This window comes from Gobius niger (genome assembly GCF_951799975.1).
Source record: "Gobius niger genome assembly, chromosome: 11".
Lineage (NCBI taxonomy): Eukaryota > Metazoa > Chordata > Actinopteri > Gobiiformes > Gobiidae > Gobius > Gobius niger.
The window spans coordinates 28,577,572-28,598,831 of NC_136862.1; the positions used below are offsets into that span (position 1 = coordinate 28,577,572).

Here is a 21,260-nt window from a genome sequence, read left to right on the forward strand (position 1 = left end):
ATTTTGTTTCCCCCTGGTATTTGTGAAGATCCAAACATTTCTTTTTACAATTACCGATTCAAAAGCTTTGGTTAAAGATACAGTTTAGTTTTCCCATTCACAAAGCCCCGTCGTGTCATTTAAAGTATATACCTCACTAATTGTGGGCCAGACGCTGCTGAGGTTTCGTCTCGACGCTTTCTATTCTCTAATTGTCCAGCGAATAAAGACATAAGGCAAATTTATCAGGAGGCCATTTTGGACTTGAGCAGAAAATCCAAACTTGATTCTCGACAAAAACAAACGCAGCAAATGCATCGCGGATCCACCAGTAACAAATGTAGTTTTTGCTGCAGAGAATACAAAAAACAAACAATTCCATAGTTACGTGGCAGGTTGGTGCGGGAAAAATGTGTTCCTTGAGTATTTCCTTGTGATTTTTGTGGAGGAAGTGTTGAAGTATTGTCCAAAATGTCGAGCTTCACTTTTTCTGGACAGTTTCCAGGTTGTGGGGGAAGAAGATGGTTGTCATCAGATTGTGAACTTTAAATGTCGGGAATTTTATGCATTGATTTTTTTTTTTTTTCAAATACTGGAAAAACATGTTTGAATTTGATCTGTCACTGGATTTTGAGTTTTAACCTCTTAACTCCCGCCTGAACCGAGAGCATTTTCTCCAGTTCAGCTTTACCCAAATCCTGTAGGCCAGTGTAACGCCTCATTTGAAAGACCTACAAAACTAAATTGATCTTTTTCCTCACATCATCAGATATTTTTTCATCACTTTTTTTGTTGGGCAGTCATCTCATTTTTGTCAAATTTTCCTGACTTTTTTGTCACTTTTTCGTCAATTTTTTATTTATTTTTTTAGTCCATTTTTTGGTCACTTTTTTGTTCAAATTATTCACATTTTTTTGTCAAATTTTTGTAATTTTTTTGTACATTTTTTGTAAATTTTTTGTCACTTTTTCGTCAATTTTTTCTCACTTTTTTCACATTTTCATCCTTGTTTTCGTCTCAGTTTTGTTGCTATTTTCACACCTTTTTTTCCAGAAGCTTTTGGACTGGGGCAAAGCTGGAGAAAATGTGCTCGGTTCAGGTGGGAGTTAAGAGGTTAAATTAAATACAATTCCTTTGGTATCTAAAACACCTGGAAAATGTGTGACAGAAAATGAAAAACAGAACTTTTTCAGTGTTCAAAAAAATTAAAAGCATGAAAAAATCCAGACATTTAAACTTCACAATCCCATGACACAAAAACCCTCTTCTGTAGCTTTCAAACTGGAATCGTGGCAAAACAAAAGACTTACTACCAAGCATTCCTGCGCTTTTGCGGACCACGACGCTGCCAAATACGATGCTAGCTTCGCCACAGAAACTGTTCACTTTACCTCTACAATAACCAAGCTCCAGGCACAGTGGCTAAGTGGCACAGCAACAAGGTCCCAGGTTTGACTCCTGGGCCAGGACGGGGGGGGGCCTTTCTGTGTGGAGTTCTGACGATACATTCCCCAAAGGACACGGTAAGATTAATACTACAAAGACGATTCGTGGCACATTTATGACCGCGCGCATCATTTCTCTTTGACAATCTCCTCGTATTTGGGCGGCGGGTCGTTGTAGGACGGGGCGGAGTTCTCCTCGCCGCTGCTCTCCACGTGCCCCGTCACTTCCTCGTACGACGGAGGGGGCGTGGCTCCGGAGAGACGCGACGCCACGGAAACGGAGGCGTCCTGGACGTACAGCCGGCTGCCGGACTGGCGGGCGAAAGAAGTCCGCTGGTTGTGGCCGCTCTCGGTGGCGGCGCTGCTGCTGTTCCCGGGCCTGGGCGGCGCAGGGGCGGGGTCGGGCTCGTGCAGGTGGTCGCGGTGCACCAGGATGCGGGGCAGGCTGCGCGAGGAGCGCCCCGACGTCAGGTAGCGGTTGTGGGGGTAAGCCGGGCGGCGGCGCGTGGCCTTCTGGAGCTGGCACCTCCAGAGCAGGAACAGGCCGATGATGATGAGCAGAGCCACGCCCAGCAGAGGCACCACCATGTACACGGTGTCGGCGCGTTCAGAGCGCTCGCCGCTGTTCACCGTGTACAGGCTGCGCGTCTTCCAGAACTCCATCTGGAACAAGACACACTTTCATTCTCAGGGTCTGGAGTCGGTTTCAAATGAGCTTTACATTGTTTCTTAGGGTTTTGTCATTGGACGTAATTTATTTAAAACCATATCTGAGTTTAAAATGTTCACTTCTAGGGTTAAGTCCTGGCTAAAAACAAAGCTGTACCCATTTGTAAATAGCACTGAGTATGTGTGAACGTAGGTGTGAGTGCATACAGTGTGTATGAGTGTGACTGACAAAGTTTTATACAAATGTTGTATTTATGTATTTTATTATTGTAAACTGTGTAGAAAGGCCCAACCAGGGACATGAGCTGCGAGTTAGCACTAGCTACAAGCTCTTCATGCATCGCATCAGCTGCAAATATTAATTGTAACTATGTTGATTGTATCGTCCCTGATAAATAAAAAAATAAAAAAATTTGAAGTCAAGATTCAATTCTCGGTGCATGGATACAGTCGGCATCGCGCCATGTTAGTGTTATAGCTAGCACGTAGCATCATGTTAGCATTGTCCATTATTCATGTCAATATGGGCTGTTGAACCACTTTACTCCTCTCCATGTCTTATTTGCATGTGATTATTTGCACTGTATATATTTCACTTTGTAATTCTGCTTTTGTCCCCTAGGACTAGAGATGGAAATGAGTTTGAAAAAGCTACAGTCTGGTACAAGCATTACGACCATTATGTAATTGTATACTGTCTTGATAAATAAATAAATAAATTAAATTAAATTTAGCAGAAAACTATTTTCATAATTCAGCATTTGCTAAAGTAGTTTTGGAGTAGTTTTCTCCTCTTTGTTTTCCCCCTAATCTGCTTCAAACATGACCATATATGGGCAATTCCAGAGACGCTGTGTTGTTTTTCAGTGCAACATAAATAAAGCTGGATTGGATTGAAAAGCTGGAATTAATACACGACTCACATGCATTTCTAACCTACAGGGATAATATACTAGGATTAACTGAGGTGAGTGATGGGATTATCGGCTCTTTACAATGAGCCGGATCATTAATCACCAAAAAGAGACGGCTTTTTTGCTATTTCAGCAGAAATGTTGATCCCATGAACCATTCTACTCCCTGTACAAAACAACAACTCTAATCAGTCAAAGAAATCAAATATTTTCTTTCTTCTTTGGTGCTGTAACTTGCTTACAGTGTGTTTCTGTCCGAGGTGGTGCTGACGCTCCACATCAGTGAAATAACGCCGTTCCCCTCTCAGCCACTCACCGTTTTCTCCTTGTTCTCAAAGACCTCGTGGGCCTCCTCGAAGCTGCAGCTCTCCTCCACACACTCGCGCTCCAGGTTTCCCTGACGCAGCTCCTCCAGGAAGGCATTGGCCCGAGGGAAGCGCTTCAGGATGGAGTGAGCGTCCCGGCCGCCCAGGAACGCTGTGCACAGAGGGAGAGCCGTTACCGTCACGATGTGGTGAAGGGAGTGTGGCTTTGCTACAGCAGCAGGTGGCGCTACAGGCTTCTTCAGGAAACATCCTCTAAACACCTCTTTTACTCCTGCACATTATGTAAAGCTATAAGTCTCCACTGATTGAACTCAACATGCTACGTCCAAAAATAGCACCTCAATGCAGACGAGCACAGCCGATACTGAAAGAAAACTAAAACCGAAGGATTTGACCTTTTTCAAACCATCAACAACTTACAGGCCGTCAACATTTGTGCTCATTTACAGCTCTGACCTCCACGCTTCTAGAGAATGACTCGAAACACACTAAAACATCTAGTCTCGGAGACAACATGTTGACAAGAGGCAGTTATGCTGCAGGCCTGATCAAACAACGCAAGACCTTTAGTCTTACGCCCAGAGCTGAAAGACAATAATGATGTCATTGTGTTGCAGCCCTGGGTACGAGCCTGAGCATCTTGCATCTTATGAAGTAAAATTGGCTTTAAGTGTTACAGGCAACAGGAGCTAATTTAGTATGGAATCAGATTTGACAATATTTCATAACATATTATTTTCATTCCAACATAAAGATAAACAATAAAAAATAGATAAACTTTGAAATGCTAAACATGAAGAATAAAAATTGTTTTTCAATAAAATAATAGAGGCGGGCCTTAGAATAGTGCTTTCTCATTGGCTGAAGGACTCAGTGACCCAGATAAAAGTAGTTTTGAGTGACAGAGAGAGACACTCTCTACTTGTGAACGGAAACTACTGTTGTCTTTACAGATTATGTTTTGCATACCTTTTTCTTTCTTTGGTGAAACTTTATTTTAATTGTCTAACTCTCGATGCCTCATAAAAATCTAAATGAAATGTCTGATATGTACAATATGTATTATGTAAGGGATAATGTATAGAACGCTGGTCATTATCGGGAAAATAAGCACCGACAGGGCGAACCGGTTTCGTCCTGAAGGTGCTTATTTTCCCGATAATGACCAGCGTTCTATACATTTTCCCGCTTATTATACGTCCATTTGCCAACTGAACACACAACATGAACTTCGTACACTTTTATGAAGGTCGAAAGGTTTATTTAATGACTTCCGCGACAAATAGTTCGAAAAAGTTTGCGCGTTGCTCAGCAACGTTTGGCTAGGCTAGATCAGCAAGGCTAGTAGCTAGCCTAGCTACTTAGTTGAAGGTGCAGTTGGAGGAATGGTGGTGAATCTCTGGGTAAGTTGAAAGCAAGACTCACGCTAACTTCACGAGCAATTCCCCCGACTTCTCTCGCAGTGACGGGGACAGAGATAGTGTCGCTACTACGTACGCGCGGAGTGATATGAAAGCACGAACTCCGTTGCCATTGGCAGCGTCATTATTTTTTTCAGAGGTCCTTTATCAGAAAATAATGACCGGTAGAACGTTGGGAAATCCCATTCAAATCAACGGAGCTTCTACTTACGTTGTGAAGAGCCGTATAATAAGTACAATTATTGTAAATATTGTAAATAAAACATAAACACTCAAAGGCGGACTTCAAGGCACACAAGCGGTCGCTAAGTTGTTTTTGTGGACTTTATATATTAAAGGGGGGGTATTATGCAAAATCGACTTTTTCAAGCTCCCTCATTAAAAACATGCCTGAAGTGTTGCCTTGGCACATTCACGTATTTCTGAGCAATCTGTAAAAACTCTGATGGCGGCCATTTTAGGGATAGGTTTGCCTGAGTCCTCCTAGGAACGCCCCCACCTCCTGGAGACGCCTCCGAGCTTTCGTCACCAGCCGAGTAACCAACCACTGCTCCTCAGCAGAACCCCCTCCCCACTGATGCCACAGACAGCGTGTGGAGGGGGCGTGTCTGAAAGGCTCAGAGGTTCTTAAAGAGACAGAGGCCTATTTCAAGACATTCACTACAGCCATTTTGAGAGAGACATTTTATACAAGGCAGTTATTCTAATTTACTGCATTTACAGACCAGCAGAAGGTTTGGTCATCATTATAGTGTGATATAGACTGGTGCTATGGGATTGAAAAAAGCATAATACCCCCTCTTTAAGTCTGTGCTCTAAAATTACTTTGTGAGACCATTAATAAGAACGAACTTGTTTTATGTGGCTTTATGTGGCTTGTTTTATGGTTTGGCCCATGACCCACACCTTGGACACCCTGCACTAAAGTCAAACCAGATCACAGACTGTGCATCGCAGAGGTCACAGACACAGACTCTGACCTTCACAGACAACAGCTAAGGACAAACCCTTCGACTGGACAAACGTGGAGAGTTTTCTCACCTGCCGCAGCCGCCATGCTCCTCTGCTCCGTCACCACTCACTGTCCAGAGCTGAGACCTGAGACACAAACACACGAGTCAGGAGTACAGTCAAAGCATCGCGGTGTAATAACTAACTACAACTCTACCGACTCTCTCCACTACAAACGCTCGAAAAGAAATAAGCAGTCAATATATGTACTGTATATATATATATATCCTGCGTTTCCATTGGCAACACCAGACTATTCAATTAAATTTCACAACCTGATCCACGGAGTGCCTCTAAATCGGATTCATCCTCACTTCAGCGGTTTACAGTTTCACATCTGCGCTGCTGTAATGTCGTTTACGGCAAACTATTGTAATATTCCGCCAACACCCGATCTTTCGCAATCCTAACTTCTGCAACACGGCCCTTTGAGACGCGGGTTATGGACTCGAAACCAAAAAACTCTTTGTCACGAGTTCATCTTCAAACGGTTCTTATCGAAGTATTTTTCATATGTATCCTGCATCTTTTGTTAAGAAAAAGTAGACTATGGGAGGCACCACTGAATGTGTTAAAGTGATAGCCTGTAAGATTGCAACGTGAGGAGAGAGTGAAACGTGAAAGTAAACCATCACGTTCCTCCTGATCGGACCAGAGAGCCACTCCTAGTTTGCAAACTTTCAGAAATAAACATTGATGCTCCCTCCCCCTCCCCATCCTGATTGGACCTGACGGGCCGGTTCACCGGAAAGCTCGTCTCATTGGTCAACGTGACGGCACCGGGGATTCTGATTAGTTGCTGAAATCGGCAAGGGGAAGAACTTTAACAGGAATATTATTTGCGTCCAGTTAAATTGCAGGCCCAGGCGCTCAGTTAAACAGAGTCTATTACATTTGTACAGACTTACAGACTATCACTTTAAAGTTCCAACATGACACACGTTTTTGAATATTGTGGCTTTTGGACACCTTTGTGATGAAATGATGAGACCGTCGTTCATATGTGCTGGAAGAGACGACTTTGAACATTGTGTTTTGTGTCATGTGAATTGGCCCAGGAATTACTGAGAAATAAGCAATAAACTAATGGTGCATTCAAGGCAACTGGTAACGAGGGAAAAATGCCTTGGAACTAGGGCTGGGCAAAAAACTGATTTGAATTAAAAATTGAGCTGGTGCATAAATCCATATTTTCAGTAAATCTATTTTTTTTAATTGTTTTTATTAATTTGAGATTTAAAAATGTTTGCGTTTCCGTTTCTGTTGTTTTTTATAGTGATGGCCTATATATATGATGGCCTATATATCTACAGTCAGTAGTTATTTTGTTTTATATGGAGGGGGAAAAAAAATCGAATTGAATTGTTTATTGAAGGTTTTTTTGGAGGGCTCTACTTGGAACGCCGCTTGAACTGGTGATTACAGCTTGTAAACTCGGAGGCGTCCAGATAGCTCCGAGTTCGCATGCGAGGTGAAGAGTGGAGGAGCGCAGTTAAAGATAAAACTTCAACAAAACCAATGCACCAGCAAAGTGAAGGTTGCTTTTGGTCATAGCCTTCAATATAAAACATGTTTGTGGAGAAACGTTCAAGTAACGGTAGCATGTTATTAGCTAGCTGCTGTAGTATCAGCTGTTTTGTTTACATACGACTTTCCATGGACTCCTCTGAGGTCCTAAGTCAAATAATAGCTCTCTAGTGGTGGGCGGAGCTGATGGACAACATGGTGGACACTGATGGGTCAACATTTGCACATTTTCCGGTTGATGTGAGTAACCTATTCCATTGGTTGAAGCGTGGGTCAAATGCAGAGGATCTCGTTCCAAACTGAGGAGCAAAGGATCATGGTCTATGTAGTCCTCAGGCCTGTGACAATTCTGCTGCTACAAGTCAGTGCCTTTATTTGAGGCTCAGGAGAAGAAGACGTTGCCAGTATTGCTGTAGGTGCGTGTGGTGCTGTGGGAGGCGTGGTCATTGTCAGCGCTGGCCCAGTCTCGGAGCGGAGGAGCGGGGTGGCCTACTTTCAATGAGCAGAAGTGGGTTGATGTTGCGTTCAAGGACACACCGCCATTCGGAGACACAGAGACGACGCAGCAGGTGTGATACAGTGCCCTCGTTTCATACGGGACTCACAAATGTGTTAGTGTATCAGCTATACATTTACTGTTACCGTGGATTCCCGCTATGTTTGTGGGTAAAGTACGAGAACAGATCGTCCATAGACAAACAATAGCTAAAAACATCATAAAAAGTGGAGGGAATAAAGCTTTCATTCGATAAATCCGATACATTAGCATTTTCCCCCTATTTTTTTCAGAAAACCTTGATATTCTACTGAAGCAAACTGAGTTACATTACAGCTCATGTTTATTGCAGCTTGTGTGGTATTTTAGGATATGATTATGTACTTTTAGCACAAAGCTTCCTGTCATCTTTATGCCTGACAGTATAGATACAGACGGCATCGCGTCATAGAAGGGGGCGTGGCTTCACCGAGGGGGAAAATAGAATCTTTAGAGAAACACAATTTTCCTTTTTTTTTGCCATTTTCTGGTGGAATATCAACTTATTTATCACACATAAGTAAAGTCGAGTGTAAATCGGGCCCATATGGATATTTTCTCACAGCAGATTGTTCAGTAGAAGTGAAAAAACGGAAGTTGTAGCTAATGCTAGCGGAAGATATATGTCGTTTTTAAATTCATGCAGTCCTTTTATTTGAAGAGTTTAGTGGCGCTAGGCTAGTGCTAGGCTCACGCATGTCTATGGTAAGAAGTAGCCTGCATTAAAAGCAGTCTGGCCCACTCCACAGTGCACCAGCGGCAAATCACTTATAATGCCAGACTACAGATATAAATGTCTGTGTTGAATTTTTGAAATACAACTGACCTTGCATCATGTGAATTACCATATTGCTGTTACCGTAGAGATACGCTAGGCTAGCGCCACTAAACTCTTCAAATATAAGGACTGCATGAATAAAAAAATAAAATTCCAGAAATCAACAACACTCTGAATAACTTGTCACAGATACAGACGGCATCTCGTCATAGAAGGGGGCGTGGCTTCCCCCGAGGGGGAAAATAGAATCTTCTGGGAAACACAATTGTCCACTCTTTTTAGCCATTTTATGGTGGAATATGAACTTATTTATCACATACAAGTAAATTGAAGCCTAAATCGGGCCCATATGGATATTTTCTCACAGCAGATTGTTCAGTAGAAGTGAAAAAACGGCAGTTGTAGCTAGCGCTAGCTAACCGTTAGCATTAGCCCGATGCTAACATGTAGCATCAGGTTAGCATTCTCCGTTATTTATGTATTTATGGGCTGTGGAACCACTTTGCTCCTCCCCATGTCTTTGCATCTTTATTTAGTAGAACAATATATTCATAATTGAGCATTTGTCAAAGTAGTTTTTGAATAATTGGAGAAAGTTTAGATTTTTCTCCAAATTGTTTTCCCCCTTAACTGTTTTCAAACATGACCATATATGGGCGATTCCAGAGATGCCGTCTGTATTTATCTATCTAGTATCTTCAGAGTCGATGATGTTGTCTATCGTGATATTTTCCAGCCTCAACATATCGAACTTGACATTTGTTATCATGATTTTGACTGGAGTCAGGACGGAGATGCAGCATAAAGGTTATGAAGGTTACGATTTTGTTTCGATCCGACACATTTAATGCGCTGAAAAAGAAAAGCAAGTTCTATTTCTTTTTTCTTTTTTCAAATATGATTTTGCAGACAAGCAAACATTCCTCAAAGCCAGATTGTTCGATCACAATAGGTTCTAGTGCAAAAATATTCAAGACCTTTGAAAACACTGTATTTAAGTTTAGTTTTTAGTTTACTTTGTTTGAGCTGCTTACATTCTGATTTTCTTTTAGAATTTACATCATTACACAGTAATGGAAGCTCAAAAGGAGTAGGCTGAAGTAAGGACGCTCGTGTGTTCCTACTCCATATTCAATAGTTAACAGGCCGACTCATGCATTTAATAGTAACACATACAGCTGCTGCTTTCCCCATCAGGAGCTTTCCGAATAAGAACATGTCAGTATCTCACATACAGTAACATAACTTTGACATTTGATACAGCTTATTCCTTCAACGTTTCTTCAAGTATTTAAAACAATATTTTTATGAGATCCATTGTTTTCATAAGTCACAAAAGCCATCATTCACAACCTCAGACTTCTGCGCTTGGAACAAATGTTCCAACAGCACAAGGGATTTTCTTATGTTTATTGGAGGCAAAGCTACAGGCGCCAACAATACTCGGAGCTGACAGCTGTCCGAGGCATGACGCCATAGATGGAGCTCATGTTGGTTTCCGGACACTATTATCTTCCCCTGGTCATTATAATCAATAGCAAAATGGCCGAATCGCAGAAATGGCTGTGTACCGGCGTCTGCAAGCAGCTAATGCTACAAACAACAGCTGGCTAGTGCTTGGGGTGGCCATCTTGAACCAGCGATTCAGCACTGTTTCGAAGTCCCGATGCGCATATTTTCCAAACAATGCTGCGAAACACTATTGAAAATTTGCCTGTCGCGTGACTCAGGCCAAAGTGTTTCATGAAATGCGATTGTTTCCAAACACTTCACTAGGGGGCGTCTGTGTCGAACCTTGGTCGAACCACAGGGCTTTGCAAACCTTTCTCCATGTTTTTGGAGTGTTTTCGTGCCATTCGTGTGCGTGCTCAGACGGCGTAGTTGGTGAAGTTGCTTCGCTTGTAAACGCTGCCTGTCACGAGTCACGGCTCTGACAGATCGCGAAATGTCAAATTTAGTCACTCTGACCTAGAGGCCCATAAGCTTTATGTTTAAATAATTGTTCATGCTAATAGCAAGAGAATCATTGAGTTAGAGGAATAATTAATAACATTTATGGCAGTTGCTTCATTTATTAATTTTTCTAGTACCCCTGTAAGAGCAATAACACAGAATGTGGTTTCGCATCAATAACATGGTTGAATCCTGAAACACTGTAAATGCGGTTGTAGCGAGACTTTGCCACTAGATGTCACTGTGGAGGGATTGTTTCGAACGTTGATTCCGATTGAGGCTCCGGCACAATCGCTTCCACTGCCTCTTCGCCCTGCCTCTACCTAGTAAGAGAATACTTGGTTATAGTGATTCTGCAAACTGTGGCCTCTTGTGATACGAATATTGCATCACCTAACACTGCAGTAACAATAACCTATCAAAGTACTGCAAGAATCGTTATAGTTCACAAGCTCCATCATTGTTTGGAAATCTGACCGGATTTTCCCCGGAGGGAAGTACTGGCTCTGATTAATGCGTGACCCTGTGTCTCCGTGCAACATTTCTCGGGAAGGTTCTGAGAGCAGCCGGCCCCGATCTGGCCCAAAGGCGGTCGAATGTAGGCGACTATAAATAAAGACATGAGAAGAAAGGAGGTCACTCACAAACATGGACCGCCACAGTGTCTCCGCTTTGACTAAACAATTATAAAAACAGGACGACAAGAGGTCTAAACCAGGACTACAGTGGGCCTAAAATCACTACCAAAGCCGGTTTAAAAGGAGAGCTACGGAAAACAAACCAGGACGAAAATGCAACTTGGGTCTGAACATTGAAACAAGCTAATGTTAGACAGAAAAACAAACAAACAAAAATAGTGTGGCTACAGGAAGTGGATAAAAAAAAGGTCAAGGTCCAAAAGTGTAAACATAACAACGTAAACATGATATACTGTATCTAGAAGGCGTATAAACCAGGACTAACACAGGGTCTGAAGCATGTGTTAAAGCAGCACTAAGTAACTCTTCCCCCTAGAGGCCATAAGCGCAACTGCAGGTGTAGTAGCAAGTTACGATTTTTAAGTTATTAATTGTCTTGGAGAGTAAATACTACACTGAAAGGAAAGGAGAAGGCAGAGAGGGTTACTGTGCATCCAATTATACAATGGAAATGTTTTTTTTCACTCAAACTTGGCTGTAAATACTGTTTAAAGTGACGTTAGCCCGCAGTTAGCTTTGCCCGTTAGCCCGTTAGCTTCTTCTTCGTGATTTCATTAGTGTGTATTGCTTTCTCCGCACCGGGGGCAGTCAAGTTGCAAACATGGCTTTCTGGCCAGAGACACCAGGAGGAGATGAAAGACCCTCCAATCGTCCCATAAACACTTGTATTACCCCCACAGGGACTACGGGGAGGATTTATTAAGGTAAACACGTTACTTAGTACTGCTTTAACCAAGGATAACCTAGGACCGAAACCAGGAAGTCAAGAGCAAGACAGCACTTGGACTGAAGAAAATTAAAAACCAGGGCCAAAATGAGGTCAGACCCAGGAAGGAAGACATCGCTTCACGACTAAACCAGGACTTAGGAGATCCAAAACCAGTCTAAACCACCGGGACTGAAGAAGATTGAGGGCCCTGGCTATACAGTGGTTAGTGGCTACTCTATAAATAAAGACGAGGAAAGGGGGGGGGCGAGACAAGGGATGAGCACGGATCGCGGGCTGGGCCGGTCTCCATGGCAACAGGGACGGATGGATGGGACATGGGAGCTGCCTAAATGTGGACCAACTCAAAACCTGACCGAAGCACCGATACAAACGACGCAAATACAACAGATGGGGATTTGGGGAAACGGAAACCAGAACAACACTAACGGGGGGAAAGCGATCATGAAAAAAAATGTCCGCTACTCCACAAGTAGCATGTCGGGAAAATGCGAAGATACTGTTTTTATGCAATACTTATCAACATATTACATCATGTAACAGTCCAGATCAACACAAACCCGCTCTTCTGTGTTAATTTTCACAAAGGGACTCTGGGACGAGCTCCCATTTTTAGGGAGATATGAAAAATTCATAGTTTGTGTCATTTTTAGAAGCATGACCAGACGGAGAGCTTTGCGAAACTAACTACCGATTAGACTGCTACTATAACGACTCGTTACGGCTTAAATACCCTTGGCAACTAGTTAAATGTAAGTATATAGGTTAAAATGTGCCTTACCTTCATTCCGTTCGTGCAAACATCGTATCCCTTCCATCGCCGACTCTACAGAGGGAACTCTCACATGAGTCACTGTGGAGACTGTGATTGACCTGGGTTCGGACCAATCGGAGAGGAGGATTCCCCGCCAGCGGCCAATCACAGCGCTGGAATGCAAGAGTGGGCGGAATCGAGAGATGATAACGGGCAAAGAAAATTAGTCAAAATAAGAAAGAAAACATCAACAAAGTGGGGGGAAAAAGGAGGAAAAGTCGGAAAGTCGGAGAAGAGGGGGATTCTGCCGGGGCGTAGTGGGAGAGCTGGGGTGGTTTAGTCGGGGTACAACGCGAATTTGGCCGCGGATGATCGAGACAGACAGGCAAGAATGCGCTTGTAAAATGGACCGAAGAAGCGCTTGGAAACTCCGCGAAGCCACACCTTGGTGCTCGCAAACTCAGTTTCCCACAACTCCTAGCGCGAACTATCATAAAATCGTCAAACAAAAAACACATATACAGCGACCATATTTTTGTTCTCGTTTAAATTAGCCAATTTTTGTAATGCTAATGCTATTGATAAAAATGTTTACTGAGATAACCCAACTTGAAAAGTTGAAAAAGCTATTTTATAAAGAAGACTGTTGCCGTCATATCGCTAAGCATTATGATATTAGCAGCAATTGTAAACTAATGGAGATTTTAAAAGTTAAAATACGGGAGTTATTGCTCACATTAAAACACTTGGGCAACACAGTGTGTTCGATGTATTTACCAGCAGTAACTCAGCAGCTAATGGAGTTGTTCCACAGCTGTTTTACTTCACTTTTTTATACTGTTTTTAGCTAATGTTAATCAATGGAAATGCATGCTAACAGCTGCAAAGATGGTAGATCTCCATGGTAACTGTGGAATTTCCCGAAGTCTATGCTTATTCTTATCATTATTTATTGAAACAGGGACAATGTACAGAACCATTAGTCTTTACAAGAGGAGATGGTTTGTACCAGATTTAGCTCAGCAGCTGTTTTGCATCCGCAGTCCCTGGACAGGTGTGAACATAAAACATTACAATTACAATCTATAAATCCAATCTACAATAAAATCACTGTATAAGATATGTTCTTTGCTTTTCCTAAAAGTGTACACACACAAAAAAACAACAACTAAACAATCTCTATAGTTTACAGTACATTCATTAATGCTGATGATCTAAAATGTACATTTTCAAATTTCGAGTAAAACTATTAAAATCCACAGACAGTTTCAGACGGTCTGGACGTTCGTTCCACTGTTTAATGGAGCGAAACGAGAAGGCACATTGTGCAAAGGCCAACAATCTTTTTGGTATGACACAGTTTTTATTTGCAGTGGTTCAAGTAGTTCTTGTATTTTGCTCAGAACAAAGTCTGACAAAGTTCTTCAGTGGTGGTGGAGCTGCGTTATTGGTGATTTTGAATATAGTTCTTAGATTATTGTATAAAATTAGATTGTCAAAACTGAGCAGTTTGTAGTTAATTCTTGTATTGCTGGGTTGCAGGTTCTAGAATATGATGATGTCATCGGACCCGGCGGGGGGCAGGAGCCAGTTTTTCCTATCAACAACATTACATTTTCATAAGTCGTAGCTAAAAAGTGAATATATGAATTAAACAAAATCATCATTAATATCAGTCACTGGGTCCATGATCTCTCCGTACAAGACCAAAAATTTCCTCAAAAACACTATATTTTTTCCTCTATATAATAGTATAGGCCTTTAGAACGCTGTGATGTCACCTGAAACCCAGCAATAGCTGTTAGTCCTGTTCAAAGATTAGATAGAAGGAGGCACATTGTTTTGAAGTAAGTCTGTCAAAGTAATTGCACTGGGTTATTTCATATTATCTCACAATTTACCTTTGCACTCTCTTTACATCACTTTTGTAATTCCTTAACCCTTAACCGAGTGCATTTTCTCCATTGCAGCTAGGTCACAGCCTATAGGCCAGTGTTAATGCCTCATTTGAAAGCGAAGACCTACAAAACTCATCAAAATTGATCTTTTTCTTTACCTTGTATTCAGTTGTTGGACATTTTCTTCCCATTGCTCTTTTGTTTGGACACTTTTTTCCACTAAGCTTTTAGATTTGCTGTTCCAGATAATATCTCAGCATTTATAAAAAGTATTCATATTGTAGCGACTTTCTCTTTTTTCCTACATTTCCTATGCTGACAATACTTTTCTGCCAGCTTTTTACAAAACCTGAAAAATAGTATAACCATCTATATTGTAAAACTCTTATAGATACAGACGGCATCTCTGGAATCGTCCATATATGGTCATGTTTAAAAACAGTTAAGGGGGAAAACAATTTGGAGAAAAATCAAAACTTTCTCAAATTTTACAAAAACTACTTTAACAAACGCTGAATTATGAATATAGTTTCTACTAAATAAAGATACAAAGACATGGAGAGGAGCAAAGTGGTTCAAAAGCCCATAAATACATAAATAACGGCGAATGCTAACTTCATGCTACATGTTAGCATCAGGCTAATGCTAACGGTTTGCTAGCGCTTGCTACAACTGCCGTTTTTTCACTTCTACTGAACAATCTGCTGTGAGAAAATATCCATATGGGCCCAATTTACACTTGACTTTATTTGTATGTGATAAATAAGTTGATATTCCACCAGAAAATGGTTAAAAAGAGTGGATAATTGTGTTTCTCTAAAGATTCTATTTTCCCCCTCAGCGAAGCCACGCCCCCTTCTATGACGAGATGCCGTCTGTATCTGTTATATGTGTTTTTCAGATTTTTTATGTGTGAGATCAGTAGTGAAAGTTCCTATAACATGAGTAGCTTAATGCAGAGTTATTTAGAGAGAATTTTACTTAATGTATTGCCGCTCAGCTTTGGCTATGTTTCCTTTTATATACTTAATATGTTATTCTTTCCAACTAAGGTTTTAAGCAATGGTGACTCCAAGAAATATTTTGTTACTTACAGCGCTTGAATGTCCAGGCACACAGTATATTTCCCAATACTTGCCACCAATGATTAAAGCAGTGAATGAATGCTAATGTTACTGTCATTTAATTTTAGATGCCATATTGTCAGCCCTGAGCCCGAGGGATCACACACTGGAGTTATTTTAGTTAAGAGCACACAACGACAGCTGTTAACCTCACAGTGATGAGTGTAACGCCATATTCATGAAGTCACCCCAGTGGCATCTGCTTTGTCTTTGTGAATGAAGTTTTTCCCCTGCTTCCTAAAGTGAATAGTGACACATTAGACACAATCTTTGCTAATAGTTAACACAATTAGACTTTTGTTTTTGTTATTTCACTTCCTTATTGGACACTGACAGGAATGTTTTTGAATGTTGTCACCACTTTACGCCTTTATGAGGAAATAATTAGACCATAGTGTAGGTGCTGGAAGAGATGACTTTCAACTTTTGTTTCATGTGAATTTGCACACGGACTAAAGTGAAATTAAGACTATAGATCTGCATTTTGACAGTTGCCATAGTTACCGCCATGGAATTTTCAGTTGCCCTCCACCTCAGTTTTAAACTATTGCTGGGTTCAGGTGACATCACGGCGTTCTAAAGGCTTATAATATTATATAGAGGTAGAAATATTTAGTTTTAAGGACATTGTTGGTCTTGTACAGAGAGATCATGGACCCAGTGACTGATATTAATAATCATTTTTGTAATTCATACATTTTCTTTTTAGATACGACTTGTGAAAGTGTAATGCTGTTTATAGGAAAAACTGACTCCTGCCCCCGGTGGGTCCGATGGCATCATCACATTCTAGAACCTGAAAACAACCAATAGGCTTTTTAGAATCTTGTGATGTCACGTGAAAACAACCTATACATTTGTTAACCTCTTAGCTCCCGCTTTAATGTTCAGCTTTCCCCAAATCTGAAAGCTTCTTGACTGGAGAGTTCAGTCTATAGGCCTTAATGCCTCATCTGTAAGCGAGACTGCATCGTTTTCACTGTGACACTTTCTTTGCTCTATTTATGTCACATTTTTGTTGCATTTTTCAAGCTTTTTGTTGGGTTTTAGTTGCTTTTTTGACAATTTTTTCCTGCTTTTTTTGACCATTTTTTTCTGCTTTTTTGACGAGTTTTTTCTGCTTTTTGACCATTTTTTTTCCTGCTTTATTGACAATTGTTTTCTGTTGTTCTATGACGTTTTTTGTAACTTTTTTGTTAGTTTAAATCTCGTTTTCATTTCTATTTTGGTGCTTATTTTCAAGAAGCTTTTAGATTTGGGCAAAGCCAAACTGGAGAAAATGTGCTCACACATCACACACAGAAATGATCTACCACCGGGCCCAAGCTGTTGACAGTTCCATAGATAAACACAGCAAAAACGCAATGACACAATCTCCTGCTGAAATAACAGATAAAAGGCCCAAAACTGCTTTACACCTAATTCAAACAATAGATCTCACCATTTCTCCAGGTGAAATGAAAATGTCTTTATATTTTAAACAAGCCTTCATTATGTTTGGGGAAAAGCATTTATGATTAATGCCAGAAAAGCATTACTAGGAAATCCAGAGTAAATATAATATTTCTTTGTGATCAGATGTTTAAAAAGAGTCTTGTCGTCGGCTCTAAAAGGTTAAAATCAGCTAAATCACATCATACTGAATAGGGCTAAAGTTCCGTTGGACCCAGAAGTAGAGCAATGACATTATCACTCAACATATTCTCTGGTATTTTTCTTCTCTCTATGTCATTAAAGGTGCACTATGCAACTTTTGATGTAAAAAAAAAAAAAAAAAAGTGTCTGTGTGGGTGATTAGCTTAGCGCCTTTACTTTCCATCCCAGTGGCCCCTATGATGCTTAAGTATCAATTTTATTTCATAATTTTTAGGGGTTTTCTAGGTTTCCTCAATGGAATGTATAGCTATTAACATAACTATAACATAACTATTGAGTGGCTTAGGGGCCACGGGGATGGTAAATAAAGGTAACCACCAAAGTAACCACCCAAGCAGCCGCTGGGTCACTGAAAGGTCAAATACACACGAATATCAACTTTTATTTTTCATAAAAAGTTGCATAATGAACCTTTAACTTTAAAGCAGTACTAAGTAACTCTTCCCCCTAGAGGCCATAAGCGCAACTGCAGGTGTAGTAGCAAGTTACAGTTTTTTAACTTATTAATTGTCTTGGAGAGTAAATACTACGCTGACAGGAAAGGTGAAGGGAGAGAGGGATATTGTGCATCCAATTATACAATGGAAATATTTTTTTTCACTCAAACCTGGCTGTAAATACTGTTTAAAGTGACGTTAGCCCGCAGTTAGCTTTGCCCGTTAGCATGTTAGCTTCTTCTTCGTGATTCTATTATTGTGTATTGCTTTCTCCGGACCGGTGGCAGTCAAGTTGCAAACATGGTTTTCTGGTTAGAGACACCAGGGGGAGATGAAAGACCCTCCAATCATCCCATAAACACTTGTATTACCCCCACAGGGACTACGGATAGGATTTATTAAGGTAAACACGTTACTTAGTACTGCTTTAAAGTGTTAATAAAACTAACTTTTCCTCCCAACTTTTCGTCAAATTGCTGCTTCCCTGAAATAAAATGATTATTACTTACTACAGATGTTATCCTTCTAACTCAATAACTACAAAAGGATTAAACCCTGTCAGATGCACTTTAAGGACACCATTTTAAAGCGGATTCACCAGTCTAAAGATAAAACGTTTTGGTTTTAATTCATTGATCCTCATTTGAAATTGAAACCCATGTATACTTGTGTTGCCACATAAAGACAGTCTCATGTCTGGGGCTTCTGTGGGTGATGATCGTGAGATGTGCTGTGTGTGTAAACTGACTCCAGGAAGAGCGGTGACCCTAAGTGACCTCAGGGTTTCTCCCAGAGGACCGTCTCATTATTCCCACACACCTCCGGAAATTCACAGACACGCACTTTTTCACCATCAGGGCAATACACAGACAACAGAGTTTCGGAAAGGAAAACCACAGAAGAATGTAAAGAATGTTTTAGGCTGTTGTGTTTTTGGCTCAACAATGATCAGGACAGGGCCCGTTCGACTGTTGCTTTCCTGCAGCAGAGCGAACAGGGTTGTGCTGTGATCTGTTCAAAAGACTGGCTCAGTTTAAGTAAATTTTTTAAGCAGCCAGCCAGAAAACTCTTATCTGAGAGCTAATTTGCTGAGAGACGCCTACTGATTAAGATCACCAATGTTTACGGCGGGACTATTTATAATCCTTTGAAACTTGTGAAACGAAATAAAAGCTAAAATGTGGTGAATGACGTTCTTTCTTTTGTACTTTTAACATAATGCTGCCATTAAATAAGATTATTATGTGAACCCAATCACTGCAGAAAATGTTTGTTGATTTTGTGAACTTCAGTTATGACATAATCAAAGTTGTAGAACAGAAATGCATCAAACTCTATATTTTTTCGCTTTTAACCAGTCAACATTTACTTTTTTTATGTGTGTTTTTGTTTCTTCTACAAATCCAAATCCAAATAATGTTGTTATGCCTTTCTTGAGCTTGTTTGCCATTATAATTTAGCACCACCTATTGGAGCCATTTGGTAATGCAGGTGAAGGAACATTTTGAAACATGATTAAAATAAGATCTCCTTCACGCAACCAAAACCACAGCGTGTTAGAGTGAATAAAATATATTTTTTATAATATGTTTTTCACGGTGGTTAGCAGCAGCCTAATTCCAGTTCCTCTGATCTCAGGCCAGCCAGGATTCCCTTAAGAGTCCAAATGAAAGCTGTCAAACATACTAATATGTAACATCTATTACAACTACTACAAGAAGTAACTCGAACTGCAACTGTTACTTAGGGTTTACGGCCCAGTGGTGGTAACAAAGTGAAAGTACAAGTAATATGTTGTCTTGTTGTTGTTTTTTTGAGTCAACATATTTTACAGTGACCTCTTTGTGACCTCAGTCTGTGTCACATACTTCTTTTTGAGATTAAGTACATTTGAAAGTGGATGAATACTTTTACCCAAAGGCCCTTTTGACTCCATAGAGTGTTTTGTAAAGTGTGTACTTTGTGAACATAGTAGTCCAATGTGTGCTGCCTGGATCATGTTATGCTATGTTGATGTTGTTATGGTCCACCCAAAATGTCACTTACAGCAAGTCAAACTTCTATGTGAGTAAGAACATACATTTTACCTGTATGTAGGGCTGTGCAATTAATCGAAATTCGATTACGATTTTGATTATTGCACTAAACGATTATTATATTAGCATAATCGGAGAAAAAACCAAAAAAAAAGAGTTTTTTTTTGCAAAGCAGACTTGCATTATTTGACGTCGCTGGAAATATTTTCCCTTCGCATTTCATGTGCCATGGCTCAAAAATAAACTGCTCAGTTTGCTTGCGCAGGTGTGCGGGCTGGCCAGCAGGGGGCAGGTGTGAAACAGAGACCTCCCCTCAATCGAGGCATACATGAAATCATTTGTACTTTTATGACCGTTCAGAAAACAGAAAATATTCAGCATAGTTTTTTGATTAATAAATAAAATAAAGATAGACTTTTTTTTTAAAAGGAAACAAATAATCGTTTGAATAATCGGTGGCCAAAATAATTGTGATTATTATTTTTTCAATAATCGAGCAGCCCTAATGTACATGAACATACATTTTACCTGTATGTACATTTTACACTTTAACTTTCACTTATCTACATTGTAGATCATTTATCTGTGTGTTCTGCTATATAAGTAGCCTTGGTTGTTCATCTTTGACATGCCTTGACTCTCTTTATTTAACTCTTTAATAGTTTGGCAAATGATGAATCTCCGACCTTAAGTATATTTGAAAATGTGTACGTTATTACTTTTACTTACTGCTTCTACCAAAGAGTAGAGCACTGTTACCTGTTGTTTATCAGCGGAGGACCATGGGACCATCTGAGCATTGTCCACAGTCGTGCGGTCAAGCCGTTGGGACCATTTGAAATCTTACTCCTTGGAATTTTCCTGTTTGTTTTAGCTGTTTGTGGTTTTGGGTTTCGTCCTCCATCACCTCTGTTCCTCGGTTAATCACCAGAGCGACCCCCCTGCTTCTCCCACTCCAGGTGAAGATAGCATTAAGATAAGAGCGCTTTTAACTCCTCCTTTAAAGAGGGCATAATCATGATCAATAGAGAATGCAATCTTGAGTAAGTAAGAAGTCGTGTGTGATCAAATGACTCCAAGAAGTACAGATAGTTCAAAAAGTTAGTCTCTGGAAATACTGTCTCTGTGAAGAAAAGAGAGTTAAACGTGAGAGACTGGGCGGTGGTCAGGAGTTCAAAGTGGCCTGGAGCACCCTCTGCAGGCAGTCGTGGGAATGACACACAGTCACTTTTCAGTCCATGGCGCTTAAAAATGTTTTTCCTTTATGAAGTACAGATTAGAGCTCTTCAGCAGTAGAAGAAATGACCTAAGTCACTCATTACATTGCGTAACATTTTGGATCATGCTGTTGCCAATTCAAAACATGCTTCTC

At 40.6% G+C, this 21,260-nt stretch overlaps 1 protein-coding gene across 1 annotated transcript; it reads right to left on the reverse strand.

The window, feature by feature from the left end:
- Nucleotides 1-1,128: 1,128 nt before the first annotated feature.
- On the reverse strand, nucleotides 1,129-12,895 carry LOC306970404 (transmembrane gamma-carboxyglutamic acid protein 3-like). The gene is made up of 4 exons (XM_079566382.1): nucleotides 12,765-12,895; nucleotides 5,796-5,852; nucleotides 3,324-3,484; nucleotides 1,129-2,087 (listed from the first exon to the last, which is right to left on the reverse strand). The coding sequence occupies exons 2-4, from the start codon at nucleotides 5,809-5,811 to the stop codon at nucleotides 1,554-1,556; spliced, it is 711 nt and encodes a 236-aa protein (XP_079422508.1). The 5' UTR covers nucleotides 5,812-5,852; nucleotides 12,765-12,895; the 3' UTR covers nucleotides 1,129-1,553.
- Nucleotides 12,896-21,260: the final 8,365 nt, after the last annotated feature.

What these genes read in the sequence shown, in the direction of transcription:
- LOC306970404 (XM_079566382.1), bottom strand. An exon ending in TTGAGAACAAGGAGAAAACG is followed by an intron (nt 2,088 to 3,323) that starts GTGAGTGGCTGA and finishes GTCTTGTTCCAG; the next exon opens with ATGGAGTTCTGGAAGACGCG.